This window comes from Sciurus carolinensis, chromosome 13, assembly GCF_902686445.1.
Source record: "Sciurus carolinensis chromosome 13, mSciCar1.2, whole genome shotgun sequence".
Classification (NCBI taxonomy): Eukaryota; Metazoa; Chordata; class Mammalia; order Rodentia; family Sciuridae; genus Sciurus; species Sciurus carolinensis.
This window is the reverse complement of record NC_062225.1, coordinates 70,859,125-70,887,085: the sequence shown is the minus strand read 5'-3', so window position 1 is coordinate 70,887,085 and position 27,961 is coordinate 70,859,125. Positions and strand designations below refer to the sequence as shown.

The 27,961-nt window shown below is 41.8% G+C and overlaps 1 protein-coding gene across 1 annotated transcript in view; it reads right to left on the bottom strand.

Moving 5' to 3' along the window:
- Positions 1-27,503, bottom strand: part of Alk (ALK receptor tyrosine kinase) — a 678,240-nt gene extending 650,737 nt beyond the window's left edge. Inside the window, exon 1 of the mRNA XM_047523055.1 lies at positions 25,957-27,503. Within this exon, the coding sequence (XP_047379011.1) occupies positions 25,957-26,611 (655 nt within the window). The 5' untranslated portion in view covers positions 26,612-27,503. The remainder of the gene's footprint in view (positions 1-25,956) is intronic.
- Positions 27,504-27,961: the final 458 nt, after the last annotated feature.

Below are 27,961 nucleotides of genomic sequence, written 5' to 3'. Positions count from 1 at the left end.
TTCCCTGGCATACGATACTGCCCACAATAAACAGACTGTTGCCCAGACTTTGTGATCCTAGATTACATAGGTTTCTAGTTCCATAATATCTGTAAAAGTGTGTGGCCAGTGATATTAATAAAGAAATGGAAAACCAGAAGTCACTGCAAATAGTTTAAGCACTCATAAATGTTCATGTTGAAAGTGCTGTCAAGGATCTGAATACTTTTCCCATGGTAGAAAAGATCAAGAAATCCAGAGATAACTTATTTGTCCTGGTCTGCAGACTCTGAGGGCAGGGGCCATATCTGTTTCCTTCACCCACAGGAGACTCACGGTAGGCACTCAGGGAGTGTTTGCAGCTGGTGAGGATGGTGGCATTGAACTCAGGGGAGGAAGAATGGCGTGGTGGCTAACACCACGCAAACACTGAACACAAGTTCTAGCTCCACCACTAGGTCATTAAGATCCTTGGGCAAGCGACTAATCTCTATCAGCTTCTGTGCAATGGAAAAATGACACTACTCCCCTCGAAGTGTTGTTGGGAGGGTTATATGGGAAACTGAGGTTAAACTTAACTTTCTCAGGGAAGGTCAGAGGGAACACCCAATGTGTTAACTTTTAAGCCATCAACAACTTAGCTGAGATGACTAGTTACTAGGTGTGTCCCCTTTTTTGTTGCTATGACAAAATACTGAGAAAATCGATTTATAGGAGGAAAGATTTGCCAGGCACAGTGGTACATGCCTGTAATCCCCAGTAGCTCCAGATACTGAAGCAGGAGGATCATAAGTTCAAGGCCAGCCTCAGCAACTTAGCAAGGTTCTAAACAACTTAACGAGACCCTGTGCCAAAATAAAAAGGAGGCTGGGGATGTTGCTCAGTGGTTAAGCAACCTTGAGTTCAATCCTTAGTACAAAAAATAAAAAGGAGGAAAGATTTATTTTGACTCATGGTTTCAGAGGTTTCAGTCCATGTCAGCTGGCTTCCTTGTTTCTGGGCCTGTGGTCAGTCAGGACATCATGGCAGAAGGACATGGTGGAGCAAAACTGCTCACCTCAGTGGTATCCAGGAAGCAAAGAGAGTGAAGGAGAAAGCAATGGGAACAAAATATACCCTCCCAGCACATACCCCCAGTGACCAGTGACCTGCTTCCTCCAACGGGGTCCCAGCTCCTACTGCCTCCACCTCTCCCAAAAATGCCATCAAATTATTAACGCACCAGTGTATCAGTCCTTTGATAAGGTCAAAGTCCTCATGTTCCAATGACTTCCCAAGAGCCCCCACCTCTGCACACTGCTGCATTGGGGACCAAATCTTTAACACATGAGCCTTTGGTGACATTCCAGATCCAAACTACAACAGTGGAGACAGACCAACAAGAGCCCAAGTGGCACAATTTCTAACCCAGGACAATATTTTCTTGTTTTGTCGAATGAGGAAATTTTTTTTTTAATTAGGATAATGCAAAGTAATTCATATCACATTCTTACTCCTAAGAAACTTTTTAAATGCAATATATTCTTTAACTCTGAATTCCCTTGAAATTCTCAAATATTTTGCTTTTCCATTTGGAGAAAAACCAGATAAAATGCTGGTATCAGTGAAGATGGTGATGCCTCAAATATGCACACACACCACATGCACATCTTACTCTTAAAATGCACTTCTGGGGTCAATATTTCCTATAGACAGATGTAGTATTTGCTTAACAATCAATGGGAACCATAAAATCCATTTCTGTCCATGGTAAAACTTCAATATGTCAAGTCCTGTGTTCAGGCTCCTTTCTGAAGACTTAATATCAAGATGTCATCATTATCCATAATGTGTTTTTGAATCAGGTCTTAAAACTTAATGCGGCTTTTGTGCCTGGAGATAAGGCAGGATTCGGGTTTGGCAAGTTACGGTGGTACACACGAGGGCCCCGGTTTGATCCTAATGCTCCAGGAAAGTTATTACTCAGATGGCCTCCTTGCTGGCATTTTGCACTGTGGATGGGTGACAGACCACAGTGGAGGGAATTGGGATTCCATTAGAAATTCTTTTTTCATTCCAAAAGTCACTGGAAATGAACAAGGGTTTTTCTTAAAAAGGAAAGGGCTATGATTTGGAAGTTACTAACACTGAATGGTTTGGTGGAGAGAGAATTGAGAATAGAAGCAGGAACCAGCCACTCCAAGGATCCCTGCCCTGGCTGTGGACCCCTCTACAACATGGTCTGGCTGCATCCTATACCGCTGCCTTCAGACCTGCTGGGTAGCTGGTTAAATAATGTGGAAAATAATTCATGGACCTTGTAAATGAGTGTCGCATGATTGGCTATAGTTTCTTATTTTATTCCTTTTAGATTATATTTGCATTTTAATAGTCCTTCTTATACCCTAACATAACCACCTCTGTTCAACAGTTAATTTTGAGCCTCAATTAGGTCAATTACCAGCTTATCAGCTGGTGTATCAGCTCTCCTGAGATTTATCTTTTGGCCAATGGGTTTTCAAAAGGAGGACCTTAGGAGTGAAACCATGGCTTTCTAGTATTCTCAACAAGTCTAGATAAAGAAAGGAGTTGGTTAGTGGTTATGGGTTGGTCCCTTTCTCTGGCCTTCTATGAATTTCCCAGGCATTGTGCTTAGTGCTAGAAGATTCTGGCAGAGGTTTCTCTACCCTGAAGAAAAGGACACTTATGGAATGATCCTATAGAATCCATAAAATCTTCCTGCAATGGGAAGGTGAGACTGGTAGTAGAAAAACACAGAGAGGGAGTAGGTGTTCTTGTGGAGGCAGGGAGCAAGGCTACAGAGGAAATGTGTTTTAAAGAGTTGATACCTGCACAAAGCATAAGTTATGAAAGGCATTTCCTAGGATGGGGAGGAAGGGGAAACAGTAACCTTACTTCTTCCCTTAAGCAAGAAGGAACATCTTTATAAAGGCATAGAACTGTGAGGGTAAATTTAGTATTGTTACAGACTTAATTGTGTTGCCCCTTATACATATGTTAAACTCCTAACTCCATAGTGAGTGTATTAGGAGATAGTGCCTTTAAAGAGAAAATTAAGGTCAAGAGAGATCATAGGGTGGGGCCCTAATCCAATAGGATTAGTGTCTTATAAGAAGAAGAGATACCTACGGTACATGTGCACAGAGAAAAGGTCTTTCAAGGACACAGTAAGAAGTAGCCATCTGCAAGCCAGGAAGAGAGTTCAGGAGAAATCACCTTTGCTGACATCTTGATCTTGGACTTTCAGCCTCAAGAACTGTGAAAAATCAAATATCTGTAGCTTAAACCACCCATTCTGTGGCATTTTATTATGGCCACCCTAGCAAGGCAAAATGTGCGTTCTCCATGTAGCACCTTTGTATACTTCCATGCCATCCTATAGAACAATAAAAATTAGGTACTCAATATATGATCGTTATTACATTGCGTAAGTAGGTTTCTATAAGTAAAATGTAAATGTAAAGCAAATACTTGTAAAAATATGCACCAAACTTTTAAAATGGATTATCTCCAGACAAGGAAGGAGGAGCCCAGTTGATATTTTGGACAAAGGGAACCTTAGGTAAAATAACTAAAGATAGAGGTCCACACTCTACCTTTAAAAAGTGAGGAGAATACATTCATGTATTACTCTTATAAATAGAGCTTAAAATTTAAAAGTGCTTGTAGGGAGGAAGCGAACATGCATTTGTTCTGCTACCTGACTACAACAGCCATCAAAGTGGGAGGCAGCGGTGGGAAGGGAGGGGCAGAGGCCACCTGAGAAGACACATCCTCCAGAGACTCTCCAGCAGGAATTCTCTGGCAGGTCCTCCTTGCTAGGTCAGCAGCATGGTACTGCTACCTACACCTTGCTCGAGAAGGAAATAGAACATAGGCAAATCCAAGGGCAAAATCAAGAGCATGCATGGGAATGAGATTAAAAAATGGAAGAAGTGAAGGCAAGACCAGAAGGGGAATGGGAAGGAGGAAGAGAAGAATAAAAGGAATGAGAGAGAAAACAAAGGGAGCAGAGGAAGCAGTTTTTTGCCATGGGTTCCCCACACCTCCCCCAGTCCCAGGCAAACAGATGTGCCCATCTCCCGTTACCATGAGGAGCAGAACAGGCAGGTGTTTTCAGTGAGCCCATTTTGACTCCTTCTGCCAGATTTTAGGTTTAAAATTACAGGAAAATGCCACATACCTAACCAAAAATAGAAGAAAAAAAGGGTTTCTTTGAAACTGATCAAATGCAATTAAGGCCAAGTGTCCAACCCATACACCTTTGATTAACCTTAATCTGGAGAGAAATGATTGGTGATTAAGAATTAGATGAGGTGACTAATTATATCAGGAATCTGCCTTCGAAGAAATCTCTTTCAGCACCAGAGAAACCGCTGATAAAAAACAATCATAGCCGTAATGGCGCCTTTTAAGGAGAATAATTAACCTGTAATAACAATTTTGGCCTCGACTTAAGCCCTGTAAAATAATCCTTTTTCATTAACTTCAAGTTCAATTAGCATCAATAATGAGCACTCATTTAGAAGTAACCACAGTACCAAGTTCCCTGATGGCTAAGCCTGGGGCTGCTCAGCTTTTAGCTAAAGGCCATCGGCCCTGTGCTGCCCAAGGAGCTAAATGTCCCCCATATGGGAAACTTGGGTGTGCCTACTTCAGGGCAAGGAAGAATTTGGTCTTCTGAAAGATGTTTCTGATGACACTGACATTTCTGGTGAAGATGAAGGAAGAGAAGGAAAAGGGAGAAGAGAAGGTGAAGCAGAAAGAATTCACCTCCACCACATCCAATGGTCTATTAATTGAAATGTTTGCTACCAGCCTGTGTGCCAGAATGGTACACTTTTCTGTCTGCAGCTGAGTTGAGTTCATAATCCACATACTCCTTGGGACTGTCCTAAATGAAGGGGGCATTCCCAAGAAGATATGACTCGGAGGGAGACCAGAGCTTCATATAGAATACTTTGCACATCTATAACTCCAAAAATTAAATGATGATGTGGTTATTTGTCAGGTAGATCCTCCACCCTTCTTGCTAACAGAGCCTCAACTTTGTTCAGATTTGGGGCGTCCGTGCACATCAGGTGTACTGCCCCACCTAGGAGGTCGCTGATAAGTCAATGTTTTTCAAAGTGTGACTCGGAGAGCAGCAAGATACTTTATTAGAATTGCAAATTTTCAGGCTCCACCCCAGGTCTACTGAATCAGAAACTGAAAGTCTGGGAAAGGGAATCCCTCATGTCTGTTTTGACAAACCTTCCTGGTGATTCTGATGCACACTCACAGAGCTGAGCCTAAGTGAATGGTATTATTTCTTCTAGTGATTTATTTTGGCATTGTCCTATGAGGCAGCCTTAGCAAATGGGACAGCAGTGGAAATCCACTAGAAAAATAATTCTTAAAACTGTCTCTGCAAGCAGTTGTGTGTGGAAGTACCTGAACTTCTGAAGCCACCTGAAACCCTAAGAGTGCCACCAACCCTGAGGAAGTTAGACTGGAAAGACAGAATGGGCCTGGGCCCTTGACCTGGTCATGTGCTGCTGATTAACCTACCCTGAGAGCCATATGAACTCTCAACCTCTTACTTGAATCTCTACCCCACTCAAGAATTAATCACTTCTAGTTGAGTCTTTGTTACTTGCAGCCGAAAGCATTCTAGCTGATGTGGATGAGGATCAGCATGGCCATAGTGCTAAGAATACCTGTATTTCACTGAACAATGTGCTAAGTGTGTGGTGAATGCTTCATGCACCTCAGCTCAATCTTCAGACCGGCCTCACCTCCTCAGTGACCTAAAATCCTCATTATTAGCAACACTTCTCTGGAAGGCTGCACTGAAAGTATGTTGAGGAACTCTGTCCCACTCTGATTTCCCTGTTTTTCCCAGATTAATAGCCCTTGGAAAGCATAGCCAGATCTACTCTGATGGCAGGCCAAGTCATTCATTGATTCATTCATGTACTAGATTTCAGAAGAGGAGAAAAAGGCAAGAAGACAAAATGCATGGCATTGCCACCTGAGGGATGTCAGTGGAAATGGGCTGCCTACCAAAGAGCCCTGCACACTTGAGGGCTTCAGATGAGCAGCCACCATTTAAGGGCCCAGGGCAGGTGGCCAGGGCCACGCCTCCAGCCTACCTTGCCTTTTATACCAAGAAACCCATTAGCCTCTTAGAAGAATTGCTGCCTACTCCTCTTTCTTCCTCACTCCTTTATTCTTGGCCCATAAATTCTAACTAGACAACACTAAGCACATTTTTATTTTAACATGAAGGAATTTTCAATGTAGTCACTCCAAAATAATTTTTCAATACCCGCTGTGGTGCCTTGCATGTGGTAGGGAGTTCAGTCAAATGTCTGTCTGCAATTACAGTGAAAATCAGAAGCTTTAGTGCAGGTAGCAAAATCAGAGGTTCTACATCTTCTCCATAGGGTTTCATAGGTCAATGAAAAGTGCACAGGACACCAAGGAAAAGGAAGGACCAGACACTCTACTGCCTCACCACTCTCCCTTACCCTGTAACCTGTCCACCTCAAGACAGAGAAATGCAAAAGAAGAAGGTATCCCACTAGGAGAGGAGCAGAAGTATAAGAAACAGAAAGGGAAAAGGGGACAAGGGGAAAGGGAGGCTGTGGCGGAGGAGATAAACATGAGGACTACTAGATTCTCTCTCACTACTCCATAGGCCTCTGGAAGCATGCAATCAAGTGTCCTTAAAAAAAGTTTTCCCTTACACGAATAAGAAGGAAGCACAAGCTTGGAACAAGAAGGGGATCTTCAGACTTCAAAACTTAAGATCGAATCCTGAGGCAGCTATATACTAGGCACACAACCTGGGTAAGTCACTTGGTCCCTCAGAGCCTCATTTGTGAAGTAGAATTGGAAATACCTATCTACTGCAGTTCTCAAGATTAAACAAGAATGTCTGTAAACTGTCTGGAACATAATAGATGTTCAATTAGCATCAACACCATGGATCTCCCTGTCCCATCATGAGCTTATATAAGGTCAAGTCTGACACTCTCCCTGCCAGGTAATGCTTAAGTATGTCTAACTAAATTGCAGTAGATTTTTCTCTTTGAAGGGGAGGAGAAAATGGATTCAACTAAAGAAAATTCAACTTCTAAGAGCTTTGCTCACTGGTTTTGCTAACTCAGATCAAACCACAAATGAAAGCTTGATGCCAAGAAAGGAATCCTGGCTCCCAGCCCATCCACCAGGTATGGAAACCCTACTTCATCTGATCACATTATCTCCCAAGCAACTCCTCTCTTGTTGAGAATCAGTACTTTACTTAAGAAAAGCCGCAAATCAAACAACGGGACTGTCCAGGGAACTGAAGATTTAGCTCTTTAAACATTTCCTCCTATAAATATAGATGGTTGCTTTTCCACTAGAGGAAGTTCCATCCGTCTGATCCAGAAAGCACTGGGGGTGGGAGGGATGCCCAGAGGATCATCTTCTGGTGAACATTCCCAATCACCTAATCCCGTCACTGACAATCTTCTGATCTGACAGAAGTAGAGGTTATTGTGTCCCTCCATCTACAAAGAATTAGGGGAAGAGGGAGTGGATCAGAGGGAAGAACAGAACACAGAATCCACCAGGGAGACGGAGGGGAGGGAGAAAGAGAGAATTACTTTTAATACAGTTGCATAATCCATAATTCAGCAAGCTTTTCATTTCTCTTATCTTCTAAAAAACATGAAATTAAGTTCTAAGCAAAGTGCATAATTTATGAGAAGTCTTCGTGCTGATGACTCCCGTATCCCCATGCCGCGCCCTGACTTCTTACACTCCCAACATAGTACCACATTTCCAATTGCCTACAGGACAGGGCTACCATCTCAGCTCCCCAGGAACAAATGGAACTCAACTCATCCTCCCAATTTCTTTTCTTCCAAAGTTTTTTTTTCTTTTTATCAACTAAATCATTATTATTCTAACCTTGATCACCTAAAGTTCTAGAAAATCTTGGATTCCTTTTCATCTGCCTCTGCCCCTAAGGCCCATGAGATTTTCCCAGAGCTGTCCTTTTCTCTGCCATCCCACTGATTCCACCCCTTTCCAGATTTTCCCATCCCCACACCAGAATCCTGACCCTAGTCTGTACGTACAAATTCAACCACATACACTATATTATGAGTTCTGTCTTCCTAGAATGTTATTCACTTTATGTTTCCAAGGGCTGCCTATTTGCTGCTGTGAGGTTGACCACCTCCCTGCTTGCTCTCCAAGGTCCTGACCTCATCCTGCCCATCCAAAGGCACTTAATACAAAACCTCCTCTTCACAAAGGGCCCAGCAGAGCATGAGGCTCATTTTAGATACCCCAGGAAACTAGTTGATTCACTCAAACTGGATTGATTGTACACACACACACACACACACACACACACGTGTGCACACACATGTAGTCATGCACACACACTCTGTGCTCCATGCTCCCCACCCGGAATGCTATTCTCTTATCCTAATTATCCAAAATCCTACTCATCCTCCAAGACCCAGCAAGACTCAGCTGTCTCTGGAAACTTCTATTCACTGTTCTTTGCTCCAAGACACATTTAGCCCTGTGTCCACACCATCTTGTACTATTTTTAATTGAATAGCTGGCATATTGTATATAGTGATTTTTATTTCATAGTGCACTAGCTTATATATATATATATATATATATATATATATATATATATATTATTTAATCCCCTCAATGACTGTAGGGTTGGTATCAATACCTTCACTTCATTAGGACTCAGAGAGTTTAAGTGAAGATCATTAAACTAACTGATGGTTGTTTCAAGTCCTGAACCCCCAACTTTTGACTCACAATTCCATGTTTTCAGTCTTCCTTATTAGACCATAAGTTGTTGAAAGTCAGGAACCATATCTTACAACTGTTGCTTTTGCCCTTTATAAAGTTCTGAATATACAGAAGGTCTTAGTGGTTATTTGTTGAATAGAGAACTGAACTAAGGAGAGTCAATGAGCCATTAAGAAGTGAGCAAGTGGATTTGAAAGACACACACTGGGTCCACTGGGGTGAGAGTTATTAAACATGGAAAGGACTTGCTCAAGTAGCTCTTTTGATGCACCATGTCCACATCCCTCATTCATTCTTTATTCCTTCCTTCATCGATTCAGCAAATATCCACTGAGCACCTCTGTATCCCTCACAGTGAGATAGATGAGTCAAATACTTCCTTAACCTTCAGTTCCAACACTAACAGAAACTTAATGAAGTAGTGAAGAAGAAAGATGGTTTTATGATATATGTATGTGGGTAGTTATTTCTCAATTAGCCAGTCTATCTCTACACCTATGGATTAATTGATTGATTGCCTCTACGCATACCATCAATATCTGACTGGCGAAAATGATTACAATAGACAACCATTAACAGAGCAGACTGGGTGAGTTTACTATATATCCAGAGATGTACCAGAATAACTCGAGTCTTCCTTTGGGGCAGAAATGAAAATAAATTTCTTTAATCTTATCCTAGTCTCTAAAGTGTATTACTTAAACAGTTCTTATCATAACTGGTTGCTTACCAATTATGTAAGAATCAGAGAAGGTTATCATTTCTTATCACTGCTCTCTGGAATTCTAATTGACCCTTAAACTGATTTTAGAAATAATCTCTTCCCAGCAATGCTTCAGCATAAGCCCAGGAAACAGGTTAGAATCACAGAATTTTCATATGAAAAGGATAGAGATTAGAACTCACTTGTTTGATATTACAGAAACTAAGACTCAGGAAGTTCAGGTGATTTTCCCAGGTTCAAATGGGGCAGCTCAGCACATCCTCAAATGAAAACCAAATCTCATGATTCCTGGTCCAGAACTCTCTCCTTTTCTTCCAATGTTTCGACTCATACTTTCTCATACTTCATGATTAATTATTGAAACAAGAGGTTCTTATATTATGAAAGTAAAAGATTTTATAATTAATATCTTAAGAGCTTAGAAATTCTCTTTATGGATTTAATTGAAAGACTTTGACAAAAATAAATGAATTAATAAAATAATTTGCTGGTTCTATATGGAATGCTTAGGTAATACACCATGGGACAGAGTTGGATTTTGGACAACTTCGATTCTTTGAGCAAAAAGGTTGCTGTGGTTCATGATATCTAAGGATTTCTTTTAAGCTCTTTATTTATTTATGTTTTCTATCAGATAAACTCTAATTGTAAACATACCTAGGTCCTAGTAAAGAAGATATGGAAAGGAAATCATGAATATAGTGAAGGGACTCTTCTATCAATAACAACAGCAATAAAAAGTTAGAAAATAATGGATCATGTCATCAATGCTTTAACCACCTTCTAAGTGCTGTAGTAAACTTTAAAAATTATCTCACGCCTCCTAAGAACCCTATTCAGCAAGCACTATAGTGATATCTATTTTGTTAGTGGCAAGGGCAGAAAAACTGACCTGTTGTCTTACTAGCTTAAGAACTTGTCACTGGGACATTCTGGAGCCTGGTATCCATTCCAGAACCAACTCCAGATTCTGCTTCAATGCAGTACAACACCATCTCCTTTCAGAAGTCTGCGGGTTAACTAATTTTCACAAATTTATGAAAAAACAAAACAGAAACCCCACCTTTTCAGATTCTCTTTGAAAGGAATGCTGCTGCTTCTGATGATAATTGAGCCTGAGGTTGAGTAGAGAATTATACTCTGGGCTGAAGGATTAGACTTCTATCAGGATTTACACAGCTGGAGCAAGATAATTCTCCCTCCTTCTGTTTTAACAATAAAATGTCTTCAGTAAAATGAGGACAAATAACACAAGTAAACATGCACCTATGAAATACTCTGTACTTAATCAAAGCAGAGGACATGTTGATTGTGAGTCTTTCTCTGGATGCCACTGTGCCACGTCACTCAGATATGAAAAATGCAAACACAATTTTGTGCTACCAAATACTTTCTTGATGTTATCAAATGTCCTCATTATCTCTAAAGGATCATTTGCCACTTTCATTCTGTTCTGATTTTTCACATTTTCTGTGTTCTGAAAAGTAAACATCACTGCTTGCAATGGTTCCTTAAAAGTGCTTAAGATTCTCATAGGTCAGAATCTTTATGTAAATTAGGCTTAAGTCTAAATTATGTTTCTTGCCTAAATATTTAAGCACATAAATAATCTCTAGCCATCCTGGCTGTCATTTTAAGCTATTTGACATTTATTGTTCTGAAGGGAAGAAAGGTCAGTTGTATCAAATCTGCATTTGTGCTTCATGACATTTTTCTCCAACCAGATTCTCCCAAATTATGGTATTGAGACTAATACTATATAAGAAAGGAAGAGAGAGAGAAGGAGGAGGAAGGGAAGGAGGCAGACAGGATGGAAGGAAAGGAGGAATGGGGAGAGGGGGAAGGAGGAAAGGAAGAAGAGAGGAGGAAGGGCACAGTGGAAAGAAGGAAGAGAGGGAGAGAAAGCTTCCCTGTAGCGTATTTCCATCTTAGCTGTGCACAATGACACAGGCATATTTAGTGAGCCTGTGTTCTTTCTCCCTCAGCTGCATTTGTCAAGCAGCTGTGTGGGCACAGGGGCTGGAGCATAAAGGGAAAAGTAGGGTCCATGGAAAGTAAGGGGAGGCATGGCTTCAACCTCTACCTAGCATGACCTCTGGTCATACTCCATGGGAGGAACAGGTTGACCCTGTGGGCCCCCAGCCCTTGCCTCTGTGCCGTCCTCAGCACAGTTGACTTCCTGTCTCAGAGAAGGAAGCTATGTTCTTTCTTTGGGGTCCTCCTGCCCAAGGTTCTGCCCATTCCTCCTCTAAGTTGCCATAACACAAGGTCTCCCAGTTCAAGGGCCTCACTGTGCTCAGAGAGTCACCCTGTCCTTGTTTGAAGACCACACCTTAAGAGCAGAGGGCATCAGGAGGAAAGAAGTAGGCACCATGAGCTCTGAAACCTAGTTTCTGAATGAGAGTGACAAGAGACACTAGGGCATTTGCTCCCTTCACGGCACCCGTCATCAAACCTTAAGTTGTTCATTTGTACATTTAATGTGCTTCCCTCACCAGTCCAGAAACCCAGACAGCAAAGCTCATGTCCATTCTGTTTATCATTCTCTGTGCAGAACCCAGCAATTTAAAAGGAAAAGAAAAGAAAATGGAGAGAAAGAAGAGGAGGAAGAAAAGAACACAAAGGAAAATATTCAGGTTATTTGAGATAACTGACTTCAGACATTGGAAGAACACCCCTGTTGGGGAAAGGACAATACTTGGGGACAGAATTATAGTCACAAGTAAGAACAATAAGACATACAGACATAGGCATAGAGTTAAACAGGCTGGGATTCAAATATCATGTCCTTCACTAACAACTCTGTGACCTTGTTGCCTAACCTCTCTGAGGCTTAGGTTCTTTATCTGGAAATTGGAGATAATACTAAAATAAACTTTACCATATGACAGTGAGGATTAAATTAAGTAATTTTTGTCCAAGGGTGACTGTTATAATTAATATTAAGTTACAAAGCAGTAAAACTCAGTCGCTATTAAATAGTTTCCCAGCAGATCTATTCCACAAGTACAGCACAGTCTCATAAAATACTGATTTCTGCATCCCCATAAATATTTTTTAATGAGATGAAAGAATTCTGGAAGAGACTCCAGAAGCAGACAGGGGCTTGGATGGAATGGAATCTAAGGACTGTCAATGCCTAGATTGAATGATCTTGCTACCTGGGAGAAACCCCTTTCTTTCTGATTCCTGAAATCGCCTTTACTTTAGCTTTTCTGAAGTTTCATCTCTCCTTAATAAAATTTTTCTCCATTCTGCTGAATCTTCTAACATCAAAGATATTTCATTTTCTTACCTTTTTGTGTCTTCCTTTCACAGATAGAGCTTGAACAACTACTTTAGGCATATTTTGCTTTCATTTCAGTACTCTCTCAAGACTCTCTCCCACCTAAGCCTGCTCTCCATGAGGCATCTTAGGGAATTTCTCTTGGCCAAACACAATGGCCTTTTTACTCCATCTGACACATCTGCCTCATTCAGCTTCCTGGACCTCTCAGAGGGGATCCAGAGGTCTCTCCTCCTTCTTGTTTTAAAAAACAAGTTCTTTCTGGTGGCAGCCTTGACTCCATTCCCTTGTCTAATTGTGAAATCTAAGATGTGACCTTCCTTCCTCTCTTGTCTCTCTCAGGAAAACTCATCTACTTTCAAGACTTAAACCATCAAGTCTGTGCGAATAGCTCCCATATCCCTATCAGCCTTGACCTCTTACCTGTCCCACCTTCAGTGCCATGATTTTATGTACACACCAGGTAAGCTCATCTTCAGATGGATGTCATGATGTGATTGTTATCATGCAAGTCACTGTCCCCTCAGACCACATGCTTTTCCTGGTCATCTTCTTTATCAGCAGCACCACAAGTCTTCAAGGCCCCCATTTGAAACCCTTAGACTTTTGGTTCCTTCTTCTTTGTTTGCCATATAGCTGGGCCTTTGTTGACCCAGCTGTGATTCCATTACTCCAAAGGCAGTGCACCAGCCTCTCAGGGCTCCACTTCAGGACCAGCTCTCTCAGTGGTCCAGGTCTGAGACCTACTACAAAAAAATATATTCACTGAAGAATCTGTAGTCAATTTATAATCAACATGCATCTTCCCAATGGGAGACCTGAGTGCCTTCTGATCTCTTTATCAAGTTATTTAAATTCCAGGCTAAATAAGCCAGCCCTACATCTAATTCACAACATTTGACCTAGTACCTATCCTCAGGATTCTCACCATTTCTTAAATCTCTCTGTTCTGGCTAGTTCTACTTTCCTAAACACATACACACACACACACAAACACACACACACACACACACACACACACACACACACACTATCCTTTTTTCTGCCTGTCTCTGTGTCTGTTTGTCCAGCCCTTTCTCCTCTCTTCTTCATCCTCTCTTTCTTTCTCTAATCAATTGTTCTCCTGGGCATTACATTGTGTTATTGATCCATATTAAATAGCCCTTTACCCTATTCCTTCCAAGTAAAATGTTGCATTCCCTCTAAGACCCTACTTGTTCTCAAATCACCTCATTCTGTAAATGTTTTTCTAACTCAACTTCTATCTTAATCCCAAAAGAAATTCATCATTTTCAACAGACATCCTTTGACCTGACTCCTTGCTGAAAGGCAATACACTTATTGCTTCAAAAATTCCAGAGCTATAATTTCTGGTCTCAGAGGAACATCACCCCTCCCCACATGGACTAAACAAGCAGAGTTCATCTGCCTTGAACAAGGTGGTTTTTGGCATCTGGAACTGCAGAACGAATCTGTCCTTCATTTCCCCACCAGAAAGTGACCACTCCAAGCCTCCACTGCACCACTATGACCACTTGTACCATTTGTTTACCATTCAAGGACTGCCTTTTATGAAAGTTATTTATTTGCATTTCTGCCTTTTTCCCCAACTTGTCTGTAATCTCCTCCTGGGAGGAAGAGATGATGTACTTCCTTCAACTTAGTAAATACTCTTTAAAAAAAAACTGAACCAATAAATTTTCTCAGGAAAAAGTCCAAACTTACAGACAGCTATAAAAAAAGATGTTTTTTTTTATCTAATTTCTCTTTGGTGAGTACCTCTCAGATGGTTTTACATGACTGGCCAACATGACTATGATCTGAAAGTTCATCATATAAGTTCCCAGCTATGAAAAAGAAACTAACACCAGACTAGTCCTTCTGACACAAGTAATTGTAAAAATGGACAAAATATATGGGAAAAAAAGTGTTTTCAGTGATTGGATAATCAGCAGCACAGGATGATAATCTAAAAATGTGAAAAAAATGTGGTAGGCCATAGCAACTGCCCTGACTCTGGGTGGAGGCATTTACCAGACTGCGACACAGGAAGGAGAGACCTAGGTAGAGCACATGCTCTCACTGACCAGAGATTGGAGTTTGGGAAGCTGGGAGCAGCTTGTATTTCCAGGAAGCAAATTGGAAAAGGAGAAGAAGAATGAGAAAAGGTAGGAGAATGCTCCATAAAACTGCACACACATCCCCAGGAGTATCTGACTGAACTTCAGTTGTTCATTCATGAGATGAGATTCCACATGTCTGAGCAAAGTACAGCTACCAAAAATGAATATCTACCAGGGAACTGAAGGCTGATCAACTTCCATAGCCCGTGGGTTTGGGACATGTTTAGGTGCCTACTAATCAGAGTGGAGGGACTTTATTGAACATCTGATGCATCTGGTGGAGATTCCAAAAAGGCCAAGCCATAAGAGTAGGCCTAAACTAACCATGAGATAAAGGCTTCTCTAAATTCCCCTCTCAAAGTTCAACAACAATCCTCGAAAATATCAACTTGATGGGCAAGCAAAATAACTATCAAAGAAACCTTAATAGTCTTCAAATGAAGACAACAGAATCCTCACACTCCACAATGTAATATTTATTATGTACAGTAGCAATCTAGAACTATCAGATATGCAAAGAAGCAGTAAAAAGTGACCACCTATAACCAAGAGAAAAACTAATCAATATAAACAGACGTAGAAATGAAAGATATAATATAGTTAGCAGAAGGATTATAAATATGTTCAAGGACTTAGAGAAAAACATAAAGATAATTAGGAAAGAAATAAAAATGGAAATAGACTCTAGAGCTAAAAAAAAAAATACATGGAGCACATTTCCTCTTCCAAATCTCTTGAATATTCTTCTTAAACTCAGAGCTTTATTTATCTGTGTTACTACTACGTAGTTACTGCCTTTGAGTGGGAAGCCAAGGCGACCCTTGGGAAGGCAGGGAGATGATGTGGAGAAACAAAACAGAGATTCCCTCGGTACTCTTTGACCAGAAGCAGCCCCCTTGCCCAGTCCTCTGGCCCGTAAGATGTGGTTTATACCAGCGTTTCCACTGCTGACCTTGATAGCCATGCTGACTCTGCTGAGGGATCACCATCATGAGATGAAAGGAAAAAGGAATTATATCTCCATACTCACTGAGCTACAAAGTTCCTTTCTCTGGGTTTTTGACCCAAAATAAAGGATTTCTCTGGATACTTAACTGTCTACGGCTTTGCAGAATACCTGAACCTGGCTAACTTTACAAGAGAAAACTAATTCTCTGAAGGAACCAGCCCAGGGCTCCCTGTTATTGACCTGAGTAATGCATGTGTAGATAGACTTAAAACAGAATAAAAGACTTTGAGTGCAAAACTAAGGTTCAAACCCCATTCCAGGGTCAGACCAAGACACATAATATTCAGCATTTCCAGGGTACATTCTAAAATTGCTCACCATACAAAGAGTGCCCCCCAACCAGGTGATCATTTCTTAGGACTAAGGATCATCAAGAGATGCCAATAAGAAGATGATGCAGATGTAGGGATTATCAAAGACTTGAAAGAAGCCCAGAAGGTAAAAATAAAAGTTCTGGAAAATGGATGGAAATGTAATTCTCAGGAGAGATAAACTATTTTTTAGTGGGAAATTTAATATTTGAACATGTATACTATCTAAAGTAAATAATTACAGCAGAATGAAGATAACAGAGGAAAACAATATATAAAAAGGATAATACATAATGACCACGTGGGTTTATTCTGGCAATGCAAAGCCAATTCAACATTTGAAAATCAAACAATAAAATTTATCAAATTTACAAAATAAAGAGAAAAATTTATGTGATCATCTCTATAGATGCTCACTCTGAGGGAAGCTGAAGATATTCAAGCAGTCCTGTGGAGAAGACCACCTGGGGAAGAGTTGAGACCTCCCACTATGAGCTAGCACAAGCTGGCCAACCCCAAGGGCAAGCTGCCTTATTAGTGGACTCTGCAGCCTCAGCCAAACTTTGAAAAAGCTGCAGCCTTCTCTGATATCAGACTGCAATCTAATGAGAGATTCCAAGAAAAATCATCTAGTGAGCTATTTCCAAATTCCTAACTGTGGAAGATAAGTTATTATTTTAAGCCACTAACTTTTGGGGTGATTTACTATACAATATTAGATATTCACTACAAAAGAAATGCATATTAAAACCACAGGAGATACCACCACATATTGACAATACCAAGTATCTTCAGAAATGTAGAATAAGTGGTATTCTCATGGATTACTGGTGGGACTGAAAAATAACACAAACACTTTAAAAAACAGTTTTGCAGTGTTTTATAAAGTTAAACATATATTTACCATCTGACCGACTAATTCTACAAGGGATGTAAAATAATTGACAATATATATTCACAAAATTACTTGTACATAAAATGTTCCTAACCTCTTTATTCACCAGAGCCCCAAATTGGAAATGTTCATTAAATAAGGATTGGATAAACAAAGTGCCATGTATGCACATAGTGGAACACTATTCAGCAATAAAAAAGCAAACTATTATGCATGCAACAACACAGATAAATCTTAAAAGCATTATAATTATAATAAGTGAAAGAAGATAGACACAAAAGAGAATATGCAACCCTTCAATTTTTCATTTACCTCTGGAACAGATAAAAACTAATCTGTGGAGGTAGAAATCAAATCAGAAGTTTATTATATCAGACAATATAAGAGGTTCATGGCAAAAGGTCAAAAAGAATCTTTAAGGGATTTGAAAAAATTTTTCTCCATCCTAATTAGGGTGGTAGTTCCGCAAAAGTATGTATTTATCTAACAACTCAAACTGTACAGTTAAAATGGGCATGTTTTATTGTATGTAAATTAAACTTTAATAAAGCTAAAAATAATCATTATATAATATTGGTCTAAGGTTCAGAGAGTTTGACATTAGGATCCTTCCAGGCTAAAAATGATCAAGGGTTCTCTCCCTCCTCCCCATCTCATTTTCTGCCATAGTTTGGGTCTCTTTTTCCATGTGTATGCCTCTCAGCATCCCAAAGATAATCCATGGCTTCTGTTTTCCTGGGTTGCCTCTTAAACATGTTATACATTCCTCTCTCACTTTCTTCACTTGTGTTTCTATAATTCTCAGTCATTTTTGTCTTTCTCTTTAGGTAAATGTAATTACTTTTCTGTCTAACTTTTCCTCACACTATAAAATACTTTTCTGTATTAACTGACCTAAGACTGAAGAGTTATAAAAATTATTTATTGATTGTATAGTTTATTTTCTCTGTTAATTTTAAGCCAAACATAAAAATTATTTTATTAAGTCATTTATTAATACATAAAATAACTGATTATAATTATCACATGTACCTTTCTTAGTCCTTGGTCGTTACTTTTACCTCTGCAGGCTAATGACCTCATTTATAAAAACTTCCCTTACCTGCTTCGGGAAGAGTTTTTTATAGTATCCATCTGGCCACAAATGAAAAAAATACCATCAAAATATTGGGGAAAGAAACTAACGCTTATTGAACATCAACTATGTGTCTGGACCTTTTACATGCTTTATCCCAGGTAATCCTCAAAATAACCCTTAGTTGGATATTACATGTTCTAACTTTACAGGTTAAAAAAAACTAAAGTATACAGAGAAGAAAACAAACAGTCTTGGTTCAGTAAATGATAGAGCCAGACTTTGACCCCGGATCTGTGATGCGTTTTATGCATTTTAGGGGGGATAGATTCTTTTAACTCTTCCACAGATTCAAATTCTTGTTAGTAAAAGAAAAGGGGGGGTAAGAAAGAAACAATTTATACCCATACAAAGGAATACAATACAGCAATAAAAAGAATATAGTTACACACAGCAATATGGTTGAATATCACAGAAACCACGTTTAGTAAAACAATTTAAACACAAAAGAAGATACATGGTATAAATCCTATCTACATGAAATTCAAGAATAGTTACAACTAACTGATGACTTATGAATCAAATGGATGGTTACCTTGAGGTATGGGGTTGGATACAGATTGGAAAAAGATTGCAGAGAACTTCCTGTGTGCTAGACATGTTTGATATCTTTATCTCGGTGGTTATTATATGGATGTGATGTACGTAAATTATCATCAAACTATGCACAAGATTAGTACTCTCAATGTACTCTACTGTTTTTGTAATCTCACGTTTAAAAAAATCACTTTCTATTGTTAAAAGGAAGGTTCCTGTGTCCCAATATCACGTAGATTTATTGCTATAAGAGATTGGAATTGGGGAAAATGACTGCAATGCTCAGACTTCTCTGCATTCAAACTTTTTTCAAATCTTCCCTTTAGCCTTTTCCTTACTGGAAGAAATTCCAACTGCCTATCTCTTCATGCACCTGCCATTACTTAACCAGAAAGGTAAAATACAAAAAAAATAAGACTTAATTTACCAAATGATTGGGTGAACCTGTCCCGAGGGAGCTCTCCTGTCCTGTTCTGGGACCTACAACTTTCTGGAACATGTACATCATACCACGAAGGGAAGCTGATAGAATTTCCCTGGATAAGGACCCAGTTCCAGAATAGCCAGATGGAAAATTCATTTTAAAATGATGATGGGAAAAAAGTTGTTCTGAGAAATTCAGCTCACCAAAAATGGTGGTGGATACCTCCCACCCACTCACCACATCACCACCAGGTCAACACTCTCTTTGAACTACTCCTCCTTCATACTTTGACCAAAGAACCAAAGTCATCAAAAGGTTAAGAAACAGTGGTCATTTCATAGACCAGAGGGCAATGTGATGGCTTTAAGGAAGAAAACATCTATGAGATTCCTTGACAGCTTTATTCTTAACTCTTTTCAAAGGATCCCTGGACCTACAACCATTCAACCAACATGCCCCATTCCTTGCTCCCAAACAGAGATGATGTGCATGTGCGTCTTCTGGAGATGTAAATTATTATCAAGTGTAAGGATGGAGGCAAGGGCTCAGCTATGGCTTGTAAAAATCATTACCTACAAAATGCTGTGTGGTTGCTTAACAACCTTTTTTAAGGTTGAAGCACTTTCCTGAGGCAGTCTCCCAACCAAGTCCCTGGGTTATATGTCTTCAGGGAATCTTAAAGTCTTAACTGCTCATAATGGGCTTGTGTCCATTAACCCATTGGTACTGTCCATCTCTCTTCCATGTCTTGCACTTGATAATGAATGGTGAGGCTGGAAACAGAAGGGAAGCACACAGCCCAGTTAATTAGAATAAAGGAGTTCCCAGAGGCCAGTGGTCCTGCACCTTTCTGGAAATGGCAGAGCCTGATCAGCACAGATCACTCTCAGTCGAGGAAGATTCACCAATTAAAAACTTCTATTCTATAATGTCTATTTCTTGCTATTTCTCAGGATAAGCTTTCATATTCTCACAAAGTTAAGGTTTGGTGTCTTTCTATGGAAATAAATTGAATTGTAAATATAATGCTTGAATCTTTGGACTGAATCCAAGGTCAAAAGACCACAAGAGAATACGTGTTGATAGAAATGAAGTAAATATCACACTTCAATCTTCCTTCTTTTCCATGTTTCTAGGAGAAAAAAAAAAAAAAGCCTTCCATGATGAGATAATAGATACTACCACAATGGCCACTCTCCTCACCTCCCATGGATCCTACCTCACATCTCTTGGGAGTAAGAAGCTAGTTTCAGGAAGAAGCTGTGGGGAACCCATAGCATCGCTGCTATTGCCAAGGCCACCACATGTGGTCACACATAGGGATTACGCGACTCTGGATGGCACCATTCAAATAGACAAAAATGTACATGAAACTCTGAGAGTTGTAGAATGTACAGCTTGTGGAATAGATGATGGAATATAACTGCTATGAAAAAAATCATGATTCATGCTGATGGAACACTTCATTATCCATCAGGCATTTGGTTAAAGATTCACACACATCATCTAATTTAATCTCCATGACAACACCTTGAATTATTACTACCCCCATTTAGAAACACTTAGGAACTATTACTATCCCTTTTTTTTAATAAGGATAAATGGTCTCAAATATTTTCAGGAACTTTTCCAAGTCATGGCTACTGCCCACCAAATGTTCGTGGCATGGTCATCTGAAAAGCACAATGGGAAAGCTTTTCACCTATTTACATGTCTTGGTTGTTCAGAATTTGCATCTTGAATTGATCCTCTCAGTGGAAAATGCCTGATTAGAAGACCAGGAGAAGTGTGGTTCTAGACAGTATCTAGTCAGCAGCTAGCCTCTCATAACCTCTTGATGCACAAATGGAAGTTTCCAGGTCTACTGCTTGGTACCTGTCCAAACCTGAAAAAGTGTTCTCAACCTTTGCATTACAGTTGCTCCATTTATAAAATAAAGCAGATACTTGCCCTAGCTACTATAGGATTAATAAAAATAATAAATGTGAAAGAACTTTATAAATTGTGAAGTTCCAGTCGACTGTAACAGGACATTAATAATGGTTATAAAGGAAAGCAAAATGTCCTTTATGGGTCGGGCTGGGCAAATTCCCATGAAGTGAGGTTATCGGGCAGTAATCCTAAGAGTGGCAGGATGCAGCAACTTCTGCTGACCCAGGTCCCCCTCTCTTCTCACACATGCGGGTCAGTTCCTGTGACCTTCAGCACTCAACTTCCTTTAAAGATATTCATTGTTATTAATGGTAAGACTCTTGTCCCCTACCCCATAAAACCTCTCATGGATCTTTTTTTATTTTTTGTGGTTTTGTGAAATATTAAATTGGAAGTGGACAAACTTCATCTTTGGAATAGCCATATTTAGTCTCAAAATTTTGAGGAATCTTCCAGTAGCTAATAGGAGTTCACCAAATCTAGAACTAATCTCATCCTCTCAAGACCCTGGTCTCTGACCCTGCACAATGACGGTGACATACACACATACATACAAACACACACACACACATGCACACACACACACACACACACACACACACACACATACACATCCCTAAAGATGTGTCTTAGATACATAATTCTCTAATAAGTGTACCTTCTCCCACTGCTTCTATAGACCATAATCCAGAGAAAGACTCTGTGTTTAATCTGGGGGTAGGGAAGAATAAAACTAGTAATTTAAAAGTATTTTTCACTAACAATATAATTGTAAGTATTTCTACCAACTTCAGAAATACTCATGCAATTCTTTTCTCTTCCCCTAGAAGCACCAATGCCCAAAAACTCTCAGGAATTAGATCCCAAAAGGTCCTAATTCACTCTGCCAATCCCTATCCCAGATCCCCTGCCTGTTGTGGCTTCTCAACATTTAAAAATATAGAACTTATTAATTATGAACAATGTGGCTTGTCTGACCCACATCTCACCTGACTCCCTGCTCCCTTAGAATTCCATTCCATAGTCAGAGGAATATCAATTTCAGAAAATAAGATTCCTGATATCTAACCTAAAGTTTCCTTCTACAAGTCTCATCCTATTACTTCTATGTCCACACTAAATAACTCCTCTCCTTAACTGCCAGTCTCCCTCCTCCAAGATCTGTGGATTGTTACGGTGGCTTTTCCTCCATCACCACTTAACTCAGCCATATATATTTAATTCTTTTCATCTTTCATCATAAATCAGTCCCTTCAACTCTTAAATCAGCACTCTGCTCTTCTCTGGACTAGTTCCAACTCTCCCAATTCACCTCCAATAACTGATATCCCTTCTGGGAGCTCAAATTTCCTATCTTCCTTTACTTTCTCTGTCCTCTCCAGATGAAATGGGAAGAAGAGACTGACTGATACGTGTGTCAAGGGTCAGGTGTATTGTATTGCATACCTCTCCTCTAAATTGCTTAGAACTCTCCACAGCACATGTAAAGACCCAAGTCATGTAGCCCCTTTCCTGGAGCGGGGAGGGAGTGCTTCTTGGGAAACAGGTCCTACTATCCCACAATATCCTCTAGACCTTCCCCTGGGAGATGGAAGGAGCTATCAAGACACCTACAAGCCAGAATATTAACCAGGGCTATGAGCAATGCCTTAGCCCCCAGGTAGACCTCTTTTATGTGACTTGGGCTGTCCCAGGATGACACATCACCAGTCATACAATCCCAGCAACTGCCTCTGTATTTCTTCCCCATGGATGACTGTTTGGGGAAATTGCTACAGACTGAAATCCTGATCCCCTCTAGGAATTCAAAGCAACCCACAAAGAAAAAAAAGCATAGGCATGTCATTCATTATAAGGCCTCTCAGGCATCCTTCTGACCTCTCAGAAAACCCAAACCACAAGCAATACAAAGGTTTTTCTCTGTTCTTACTGGGTACTTTTCCATTTTTGTCACATCCCTAGTCATGGTCCTGCTCAAGTTTAGGAACCTTGAATATTCAATCCGAGACAAATAGGCTGCTTCAGGCCACTCACCACAAAGGATGGCAAAACCACCATTCCTCATTTTCTCTCCCCATAAATAGCCTCAACCACACAATTGTTCCCCTCTAGACAAGACTACCAGCCCCTTGGGCAGAAGCAGGAAGAAATGAATTGAGCTTTGCCTACTTTCCCATTGTATGATTGAAGATCCTATGCTACCGAAGAGTTTATGTCTTTTCTAGAAATCAGAGCTTATGTAAAAAGAATAAACCCATTTTCCCAAACAGGATAAACAGCAAAATCAGTCCTTGTGGCAGAACATAAGCCTGAATTTTCATACAAGAAAAGAAATGGAACCACAAGAATTCACATTACCCCAAACATGAAACATGATTATAGCAGTGTGTGTCCACACCATGGGAAGGTCTACAATGGAGACTGCATCTGAATGAGGCTAGGGAGGAAATGGTAAAGCGAGAGGCTAGTCCTGCATGGCCAGCTGCCTAACTGCAGACAGCATATGTCCTCAGAGACAGGAGGGACCAGCCTGTTCCAAGTGTGATCACCACAAGGCCTGAACTGCTTTTCAATAAGCTGTCTGTCTCTCTGGAGGTCATAGGGAGCTCATCCAGTTACACTTAGTGTCTTATTTGATCCCATCAATAATCATTTGATCCCAATCTTACTGAAAAATGCTTGGCCAAAATTTCTAGCCTTTTAACGGCAGAATCCTGGCTCTTTCTGAAACCAGCATTGCTAGATGTGTCAAATGATGCATAAGAGCTTGGTCCAGCTGCCAAATGGGCTGTGCTGCTGAGGAAAGACTTGGGATGCTCACTACTTCCTATGTCAGTAGCAGAGCAGCTCTTAGAGAATACTCCTTTCTGTCTGAAACTCCCCCCTCAGTAGTAGCATCAACTCATTATGTAGGGCTTGAATGAAGTAGTATATTCTTCAAATGCATTATGCATATGACTCTCAGAAACACCCACTGGTAGCTTCTTGCAACCTGCATGTTTATAGTTAGCAAGTTTGGGGCTGTGTGTGACAACAGTTACTATAGACTGCTGTGGCCTATGGTCATTTAACAAGAGGTGGTGGGGGAAGCTCCAGAAAGGCTCATAGACATGAAAATGGAAGAATATCTTCATTTCCAGAGAAATAAGTCATTTTTTTATATCTATCACAAAACATTGGGCACTAAAAGAAAATGTTATGTGTATAAACCACAAAAGGCAAAATGACATTAAAACCCAGCTGTTCTTTACAAAAGTATCCTTGGTGGGACAATTGTATCAATCTCTCTCTCAGTTCACTGAGGCACTATCAAACTCATCAGACCCTACCTTTTACTATGGAGTATGTAAAATCCAGTACTGATCACAGGGGGCCTTCTACATGCCAATGCCACTAATTCAAATGCTGAAATATGCATCTACTCTTGGTTTTTCTTGGAGACCATATACCAGGATGTTTTTGCACAATGACTACAGAACCTCAGCTTCTCAGTATCTCTGCTGCATAAGAATATTGACTGTGTGGGGAGTACGTGTGTGTGCTGGGACATGCATGAGGAGATACTTGTAGCTCTACAATGGCCATTTTTCAATGCTTTCCATTCAATTAATACTAGATATTAGTAGCCAGTGGAGCATAAGAATTTCATTTATTTCTAATGATGAGAATGATAGAAAAGAAGCTGGGTTTTCTCAATGGAATTAGTGTAGGTTGTTTAAAAACATGATTTCTCTTCTGTGCTTTGCTCATTCATTTACATGGTATATTTTATTCAGGAGTTCTTCGTTGGCAGTCTTACAAGAGAAACATCCATTCAAAACTACCGGGTTTTCCAGTCAAATAATACTGGAGGAAGAGTTAGAAGTAAGTGCTGCACACGCAGACCCAACTCAGTGAATATGGGTAGAAATGAGGGAGTAAATGAAACAGAAACCTCATTTCAGGAGTCTCCAGCAGAGAGATCTGCAGTGAAACAGGGCTGCCAGAGACTACCATCAAGAGCTGCGGCTGCAGACACTCAAGCTAAAAATCAGAGGTGGGAGGAGGAGAGGGAAGGGGAAGAGAAACAAGAAAGCCAACTAATTTTTCCTCCCTGGCTTCATAGTGACTTCCCCAAAGCAAGACAATCTTTACAACTTCCCTCCCTCTTTCCACACCTCCTCCTGTCGCCTGTTCCTTATTTCCTCTGAGGTTCTCCCAGGACATTGAGAAGATGATAGTCTGAGAGTGTAAAACAGACTGGAGGTAAGAGTAGAGGGTGGTGGAAGGAATTAACAAAGAAGAGTCAATCACCAGGGGAGGGGGTTTACAGTTGGGAGGCATTTGATAATATGAAGAGAAAGTTTATATTTCCCAAGTAATTATACAACATTGCCCAAATCTGTGGGTGACCATGAAGAGGAACACGGAGAGAGGAAGGACAATAGTTTTCAGATGTAGTCCTAAGTTGGACCTTAGAAATAATAGGAGTGTTTCAACCATTCTAGGGTTCCAGGAAGAAAGGTAACTAGTTCTGGCTTGGACCTTGTCTAAGTCGTAGAGGGCATTATACCAGAAACAGGAAACTTTTCTCCCAACTCAGCTGCTAAAGAGGAAGGAAGGTCCTTAGGGAGTGGTCACCTTCAGGAACAAAATAAAGTACAGTCTAACTTTAGGTATGAGGAAAGAGGGCTAAGAAGCTGTTTGGGAAAAACGGGTGAGGGTAAGGTTAGATAATAGTGGTTGAAAATCGATGTAACTAAAAAGGCAAATCCCAGCACACTCTGGCGGGAGCTGCTCACCGGTCCCAAAGATCTGGAAGAGAAGGCGGGGCTGGGAGGCGCGAATCGCCGCTGACAGTCTTCCCTCTCTGCCCACTTCCGACGCCTTCTTCTCGGGCATCAGGCGGATCCTCAGCCGTCCTTCGCCGTGACGGATCCACCAGCTAAAGAGTTCACTGAGGTTGAACTGGAGCAGTCCCACAGCCGCCTCTTCTGGGGGCCCAACGCAGCCCTCAAGGATAGCCTCCTCGCCCAGCTCCAGCACGAGCTGCTTGGCGCGCCGGAGCTTGCGTACCGAGCCACCTTTCAGTACCCTGGACAGCGTCGGGTCCGCGGCAGGGGACAGGGAGCTGGCCACAGGCGGCCCCAGCAGCCTAACCAGCGGGGCGCAGTCCAGAGCCAGCGAACCGCTCGCCTCCAGCCGGCCAGCCCTCGGTTCGGAGGGGGATGGCGGCGGCAGCAGCAGGTCTCGGGCATAGACGCGGAAGAGCGAGGGCACCACGAAGTCCACCGCCAGACTCTTCCTCTGCAGGCGCGAGTAGCTGAGCGGTTCTCGGGGCTGCAGCGGTGCCCCAACGGCCAGTGAGCCCGCAAGCTGCCCGTTCGCGGTCGTGGAGCCCAGGGCTGCGGCTGAAAGCAGCAGCGGCAGCAGCCACGGGAGCCGGATGGTTCCCATCCCGTCCGAGAAGGGCTGTTTATACTAGTCTCCCGACTCTCCCGGCCCAGCCTTGGCCTTCGCTTTTCCGCAAACAGGAAGGGGCTCCAAACAGTCCTTGGTCTTAAAGGATTCCTTCCATTTGATCTTGATTCCCTTGCTTTCTCCCAGCTCAAGGAGGCAAGCAGGAGTCTGAATAAGACGGAGCTGGAAGTCGGGGGCGAGTCCAGAGAACACGAAACGCTCTGGGTTCAACAGCTGGACCCTATGCCTCTTGCTCTCCGTGCTGAATGCCGCGCCCCCGTCTCTAGCTCGCTGCGCTCCCGAATGACAGAAACTACTACGGCTGAAGGGAGGTGGCAATTGGGTACCGTCCTCTCCTGCCCCCCGCGGCCGGAGCTGGGGTCTGTCAGCTCTCCTGGCTGCCTCCAACCCTCCGCAACTTTTCAGGCTGGGAACCGCGGATCTAAACTGGTACCCGTTGCCCTTGCCGCCTCCAGTCTCCCTTTCGGCTCCTCTGAGCTCTTCTTCCAGAGTCTGGGCGAGAATCACGAAGAGGACTGCTTCCTAGTACCCTTTTAAGTGACCTCTGCTGCAGGAAGTCTTCGGACAGCACTGCCTACTGAACTTCTGGAACCTAAATCGGAGACTCAGTGTTGTAGAGTCAAGGCTCTGGCTGCCGCCGCGCAAGTTTGCAACGTCCTTGCTGTCGTCCGTGTCTTGGCTTCTCCGAGTTCGTAGGCAACAGAGCGGCCCCAGCGGCAACTGAGCAGTGAAAGCATTCAGGGCAAGGGAACCCGAAATCTTGTCCCCTCCTCACCTGTCGGTAGCGCCAGTGGCTTCAGGTGGCTGACCAGAGGGCGGCCGGAAGGCGTATTGGTGTTTCACGACTCCCCGGACAGCGGCAGCGCGGAGTGCCAGCTGCCACCGCCGCTGCCGCCCCCAGAGCCGCTGGATCGCATCTGCCCCAGCGCCCGCCACTTGCAGCTGGCGGAGCCGCGAGCGCGCGCCGGGAGGGGGCGGGGCCGCGCCAGGGGCGGGGCTCGCGCGCCAACTCTTTGCTGCCGCCAGACTCACGCAAGCCCGCCCCGTCCCGCCCATGCCCGCCAACCAATGGCGCAGCGAGGTCGGCTCCCTATGCAAATCTGCAGAGGCTTTGGTATTCATTGAGAAAAGCAGAGTCCGTCCCTCCTTCCCTCCCTCAGTTCTCGTGCTTGATTCCTTTCCTCCAGCCAGATTCTCTGCCCTATTTCTCTGCTCCTGCGGACAGGAACGTGTTTTGAAGAAATGGAAAACTGGAAGAGATCTTTGTAATCAAGCACTCTCCCTAATTATGCATTTAATAGATTAAACGGGTCCAACTTCAGAGAA